This window comes from Salvelinus namaycush, chromosome 34, assembly GCF_016432855.1.
Source record: "Salvelinus namaycush isolate Seneca chromosome 34, SaNama_1.0, whole genome shotgun sequence".
NCBI classification, from domain to species: Eukaryota; Metazoa; Chordata; class Actinopteri; order Salmoniformes; family Salmonidae; genus Salvelinus; species Salvelinus namaycush.
In genome coordinates, this window is record NC_052340.1 from 9,581,986 (window position 1) to 9,589,250 (window position 7,265).

The 7,265-nt window shown below is 36.4% G+C and overlaps 1 protein-coding gene across 1 annotated transcript; it reads right to left on the reverse strand.

Moving 5' to 3' along the window:
• Window positions 1–1,984: 1,984 nt before the first annotated feature.
• LOC120028384 (transmembrane protein 199-like) lies at window positions 1,985–4,395 on the reverse strand. Its single transcript, XM_038973614.1, has 6 exons — window positions 3,808–4,395; window positions 3,655–3,728; window positions 3,469–3,558; window positions 3,284–3,326; window positions 3,041–3,153; window positions 1,985–2,794 (listed from the first exon to the last, which is right to left on the reverse strand). The coding sequence occupies exons 1-6, from the start codon at window positions 3,989–3,991 to the stop codon at window positions 2,699–2,701; spliced, it is 600 nt and encodes a 199-aa protein (XP_038829542.1). The 5' UTR covers window positions 3,992–4,395; the 3' UTR covers window positions 1,985–2,698.
• Between the last annotated feature and the right edge of the window lie 2,870 nt (window positions 4,396–7,265).

A 7,265-nucleotide genomic window follows, 5' to 3' on the forward strand; every position in this document is an offset into this window, starting at 1 on the left:
GAATAGATTTATTTCACCATAGTAATGATTGATTAGAAGTTTAATATGACCTTTTTAAAACAGTTAAATAATATAATATATAGTTAGAGAGATAGGGTTACCTATAGGATAGCCCTCTCGTAGTTGTATTTTGTAGGGTCTTTGATGGACAAGCAGCTTTCTGTGGAGTACAAAAGGACCCATATGCATTACATACTGTAACGTTACATAGTTGTTTACTGATGTATTTGTATTCTACCTGACATAGAATCAGGTCTCATAGATCCATTTGGTCTGTTATTCATTCTCGGCGGATTTGATTCAACATTTAATGTTTCCGTGAGTATTATCTTTCAAAATATCCTGATTAAAATGATTTCTTGTGGCAAGATACCATGACAGAAATAATTATTTTCCAAATAAAAATATTTTTTTCCAATAATATGGGTTGGACAGAGAAAAAATGAATAATAAGAAATAAATTAAAACTGAAGCTCAGCATCTATCAGCTTACCAACTCTTTAATTCTAGCTGGGTTTAAGGTCTCCAGTGAAGTATTACATGTGAGTAATACAGTCAAGATATGACAAGAGCACTATGACAGTTCACCCCAGCCTGCTGGACAGTGATCTCTCCATATCATAATCATCTTTAATACCAAATAATCTTTCAATAAACCCTTAATCTGGGTGTCAAATCTCAGATCTTTGAGATACTTTTTGTATTCCAGATGTAGTTACATCCTTTAATCTTTCAACTGATATGAAAGGAAATAGGCCAGAGATACCTTTATAGGTGGGGGAAAAGTCATAACACAAGCCAAAGTCAGATATCGTATTAAAATGGTTTTGAATCATGAAAAGAGATAAGTGTTGTAATGGAACGTTTTTAAGTACTACACAGCTCCCAGGATAACTGTAATTGGTATGTTTGTTTGTGGCCTGTAAAATCCATCTTGCTCTCAAATTCACCTCGAAACAGATAAGTGCCGATCGGCAGTTGAAGACAATACTGTCTGCCACATCTGGAAGCAGGTAGCTGGATGCTAGAACGGGGTTTCCCAAACTCGGTCCTGAGGCCTCCCCTGGGTGCACCTTTTGGTTTTTGCCCTAGTACTACACAGCTGATTCAAATAACCAACTCATCATCAAGCTTTGATTATTTGAATCAGGGGAAAAAAACAAAAAGTTCACCCAGGGGCCCCCCCAGGACTGACTTCGAGAAACCGTGTGCTAGAGAGCTGGCTGGAATAATAACTTCACTAGTCATAAACAACCATATTCTCCAAAGACACTGCCTGGGAGTTTTTCTAGCCCAAGTATAGGCTACTACTGGCATGAATAGAAGTGATAAGCCTTTCATAATGTAAATGTGTTAACTGTACTCAGTCAGTCTGAGACAATTGTTACTCAAAGTTTACCACTTGCCTCAATTTACTGTAAATGGACAGGTACAATGGACAAAAACAACTTAATCTGTTTTATTTCCAATAGAACATGGAATATCCCTAATATTACCAGGTCTAAGGTCAACGTAAGGGTCAAGTGGGACTTATCAAGAATTGTTATGAAGCAGCTCAAAACTTAAATCCTAACCATAGAGGGGGGTTTGTGTACACACACATTTTTATTTTTACTATTTTCTACATTGTATAATAATAGTGAAGACATCAAAACTATTAAATAACACATGGAATCACGGAGTAACCAAAAAAAGTGTTAAACAAATCAAAATATTTAATATTTGAGATTCTTCAAATAGCCACCCATTGCCTTGATGACTACTTTGAAGAATCTAAAATGTATTTTGATTTGTTTAACCCTTTTTTGGTTACTATACGATTCCATATGTGTAATTTCATAGTGTTGATGTCTTCACTATTATTCTACAATGTAGAAAACAGTCAAAATAAAGAAAAACCCTTGAATGAGTAGGTGTCCAAACTTTGGACTGGTACTGTATGTATATATATATATATATCTTTTTACATTGAACCAAACTGATCTTAGAGTTTGTAATTACATAGCCGCTCATTTTATTGAGTAGACAAACAAACATTGACTACACAGAAACACACTGAAGGAGTGTAAAGTACAGTATGAATAAACTATTGTATGAAAAAATCCCTGATACATCCTAGTAGGAAATTAACCTACATTTTCTTTTAAATGGGGTTATTTTAACAGGCCCTATGAAAGCAAAATGGATGGAAATAAATAGCTAAATATCCCAACTTGTTTAGTGCACATTAGTAAATAAATGAGTTGGGAAACACGGAGTCAACGTCATCATGATAGAGCAGCGATGGTAAAGCACAAACAACTTTTACATCTGGGTCACATTCAAGATCCTCACACTAATCCGTTTTCAATTCATGAATAACGTGGGACAATTCTTATCACTAGTTTTGGGGTTAAGTCAAAGCTGTACATCGACTTCCACTCAGGTAGCCTAGCGGTTAAGAGGTTGGGCCAGTATGCGAAGAGTTGCTGGTTCGAATCCCCGGGCTGACTAGGTGAAAAATCTGTCGATGTGCCCTTGAGCAAGGCACTTAACCCTAATTGCTCCTGTAAGTCACTCTGGATAAGCGCATCTGCTAAATGACTAAAATGTAATGTAAATGTAACCCCTTTGATTTCTGTTTTGAAGTCCACTAGTGGGTCAGGTAAGGGCATAGTTCTCCAGCAATGTGTTTTGTTGATAAGAACACTGACTGGCGCTATGGTTCTCCTAGCTCTCCCTCCATGGTCCGTACCAGAACATACAGCTCTGCCAGGCCGACTACGGATGCAGCAATCACTGCAGATATCACCCTCTGAAACACACAATCAAACATGTCAACAAAGATACTGATTCTTAAACAGGGTTTTGAAATGTAGCTTTCTTCATGATTACATTTTCAAACAACATTTTTGTTAATTTACAACACAATGCAGTACTAGCTTAATCATCGCTTATCACACAATCGAGGTTTAAGTGACACTATTAATCTCGTCAGGCAATAGGGTTTACGCTTGCCCAGCTTGTACGAGTGGTGAGGGATCTTTGTACGAATTCTTACCGCCGCTGTCTCTGTGAAGAGGTATTGACTGCCGAGATAGGAGCAGGCGAACGTCGCCACCACTGTCACTAGGAAGTTTAAGACCGTCACAACAGCAGCTTTGGCTGAGCGCACTAGAGACAGACCACACACACACATACACGTCAGCATTAGAGGAGGGAGGATTGAGGAAAAGGTAGATGGAGACGATAGTGACAATCTTAAGAGACTGATTGCATGCAAACGTTTGAAACCCATAGCAACCTTCTCTCCCAAAGTCCGCCAATGTCTCACGACGATTCATTTGCTGGGGGGGGGGGGAAGAGAAGTTCTCACATGAATCAACAACAACCAAAACACTAAACACTATCATATATTTAAGCTGGCTGCCATATATCAATCCAATACGTACAGTAGGCTACATGCTACGTGTGGACTGTGCAATTCACCTGAGTGTTTACATTCCGTGTGATCCTGTTGTATTCTTCATTGGCCAACTTGGCTCTGATTCTCTCCAGACGAGCCACGAGCACAGGGTTCTGTCACAAAGAGGGTGTAACGCTTTAGTGTAGTCCTCATGACGGACATCAAATTAAGGGGCTGAAGGAATAACCATACATCGAGGTCTCACTTACTCTGGGGGGCGTTTCAACCTTAGGCAGGTGCAATGAGCTGTCCTCCAACAACTCATTAAGGTAGAAGGGTTGACCTGAGAGGAAGGTGAAGTACACATAGGCTAGTACTTAATTCGTGAAATGTAAGACCTGTGCAACTATGTTTATACATACCATTGTCTAGCAGACATTTATGAAGTTTTCTTGCAGTTCTGAAAGACAGAGTTGATGGTTGTTCCTGTTGAAGAATATCTTCCAATTCGTTCTGTAGTTCTGTTGGAACTGAAGCCTCATCCTTCTCCAGCAAGTCTCTTACCCTCTCTCGAAATGTGTTTCCAATCACAAATGACGACGCCATTCTCTTTAGCTAACGTTAACTGTCAGACTTACGTAGTTAGTTACAATGAACTGTGCTGACAAGTGGCTGGATTAGCTAGTTGTTGTTCGCCCGTAGCTGGCCGAGCAGAGTTAGCCAGCTAAACTAGCTAGCTACAAGAAGAGAGTGCTCTGGCTACAAATATAGCTAACCACGTTAGCTAGCAAACCTACGACCAGGAGCAAACGTTGACAGTTTATACAGATGATCCATTCTCAATTCTTCACAAATGGATACATTTAGTATTAATCTAATCATTGTATCAACTACCCATTTTAAGTTGTCCGATAACGATGAGAGTTTGGCTAATTTTACTAACTAGTAACGACAGGAGAGAAAAAGCTGTCTTTGAAGCATCTATGTTCACCTTGTGACAGGATCTGACGTACGTAGCTACTTCCACAAAAAAACATGTTTTTTAAATACTGTGTTACTGAACCTTAATACATCCAAAATATTCAGTATCAACAGAAGTGTACGCCCTTTTTATTCCTTTTGGTAGTGGAACTTCTATCTCTAGATATTCTGAATAATGTAAATCCACATGGCTTATCCATTTTTTTAAATTTTTTTATTTAATTTTTTTTGCATTTTCCAATTAACAACATTCAAGACAAACATGAAAAGATATTAGACAACAATAGGACAAAGTGACAATAACAGATGAGCGTAGCAAAGGGAGAAAAAATAAAACAAATTATAATTATATAATAACAGAGAAATATAACAGAGAAATTATATAACAGAGAAATCAGAATGTCCCAACTGGCTGATGGTCCTACTCTTTTTTTTAAAGACAAAGACCAGGTCGTCCATGCCCTTAATGCTATCACTGCATTCTCTATTGCATCTGGATTAAAACGTTTCTAAATGTGAAATCGTATGTTTATATGACTCTGATGATAAAGAAATAGAAAATATTCCTGTAAAGGACTGTGTTAAATATTTAGGAATACATTTGTCAAAAAAACACTTAGTCAGACAACATATGAATTTCTCTCCTAAAATTAAGAAAACCAAGAATATATTTAATAATTGGCTACAAAGGGATCTTTCTATACTTGGGAGAGTGCTTCTGTCCAAAGCAGAGGGACTGTCTCGTTTTGTGTACGTACCCCTCATTATCTTTATTTGTAAATCCCTCTACCTGTAAAGAGATCAACAAGACCTTTCTTGACTTCATCTGGAAGAAAAAAAAGTCAGTCCTCTGTAATAAAAGAGGTGAAGGCATTCTGGAAGTGTTGGATTTTGTGACATAAATAACACTTTCAAGTGTTGAAAAGAAGTTTGATCAATACAAAATCAATATGGTATTTCATTCCAAATAATGTGTTTAATAAGTTGGGAGGTATTCAATCTTTACTGAAATGTAGTTATATTCCTGAAAGATTACCCGCTAAATTGGCTAGGTTCCACCAAAAAGCTTTAATGTCCTAGAAAATGTTTCCTGCACATTTTTTCCCCACATAAAGCTTTCTTTTGTGTAATAATTCAGATATAACTGTAAGGAATAAGTCATTGTTCTACCCCAGCTGGCATGAGAGGAATATTGACTTTGTTCTTGATGTTTTTGACAACGGGTAATATTCTTGCATATGAACAATTTGTAACATTGAATGAGATTCCAATACCTTTCAGAGAGTTTATTTCTGTGATCAAAGCCATTCCCAGTGGTCTAACTACACTAATGAAAACTCATCTTAGCTTTAATGATGATCATAGTTTGGAAGGCGTGGGCTTACTTGAGAAATCTTGTTGTAATAAATATATATGACAAATTGTCCATTCACGGAACCATCTGACATTGTCTGGAAAAAAGCTTGCTTGATGCTTTACAAATATTGTATATCAAGCAAATTTAAGGAAGTGCACTTTAAGATTTTACATAAGATATATCCATGTAATTCTATGTTGTCCAAATTTGTGGCTACTGATGATATCTGCGTTTTCTGCAAAAAAAGAAGGTAAAAATCTGACTAATTTGTTCTATGAATGTCAATCTGTGATAGATTTTGGGGAAAACCTTGCAGAATACTTATTTAGCTTTTTTTTCCATAAAAACAACACAAGAAAACTTTAGTTCAGAGAACATTCTAAATAATGTTATTTAAAAACATATAGATTTTATTCTCAGCATAAACAAAACTTTCTCTATCCTCTTTCTTGTTAAGTGTTTTCAGGTGTGCTGGCCTCGCCACTAATTGGCCACACCTCATCTTAATAAGTTCTTGTTTCCTTTGAAATGGGGTCTGTTGGACAGACTAAAATGAACAGCTTTGTATGAGTAAAGAAACAAGGCATGCTAGCTCCATCTTGGTGGCGCAGTGGACTAATTCCCAGTGGTGGAAATTATTTAAGTAAAATTACTTTAAAGTACTACTTAAGTCGTTTTGGGGGTATCTGTACTTGACTATTTATATTTTTGACAACTTTTACTTTACTACATTCCAAAAGACAATAATGCACTTTTCACTCCATACATTATCCCTGACACCCAAAAGTACTCGTTACATTTGGAATGCTAAGCAGGACAGGAAAATGGTCCAATTCACACACTTATCAAGAGAACATCCCTGGTCATCCCTATTGCCTTTGATCTGGCGGACTCACTAAACACAAATGCTTAGTTTGTAAATTATGTCTAAGTGTTGGAGTGTGCCCCTGGCTATCTGTAATAAAATGGTACTGTCTGGTTTTCTTAATATTGGGAATTTGAAATTATTTACACTTCTACTTTCAATACGAAGTATATTTTAGCAATTACATTTACTTTTCATACTTGAGTATATTTAAAACCAAATACTTTTAGACTTTTACTCAAGCAATATTTTACTGGGTGACTCACTTTTACTTGAGTAAAAGTAAACATACCTTAATAGAAAATTACTCAAGTATGACAATTGGGTACTTTTTCCACCACTGCTAATTCCATGGATAGACAGAAGATTATAGGTTCACATTTCACAGATGCTGTCACAATAAACAAATGTATTTGTATTTGTTTTAATGATTCATGTCTAAGGAAACTAATTTCCATGTGTCCTATCTGTGCTTGGAGTTTAAAAAAAAATGTGCCCAAAATAAGCTAGCAGTGTTATTAAAAGACTTATTGAAACATTCAGTGAAAGTTAAGGAAATTATTCAAAAAACAAATCACCTATAATTTTGTTCTCAGAGCATTAATAAAACCTCCCAGGAAAACTTTAATAGAACCAGAGTAAAACATTCTCAGAACCTACCTGCAACCTAAAAATGA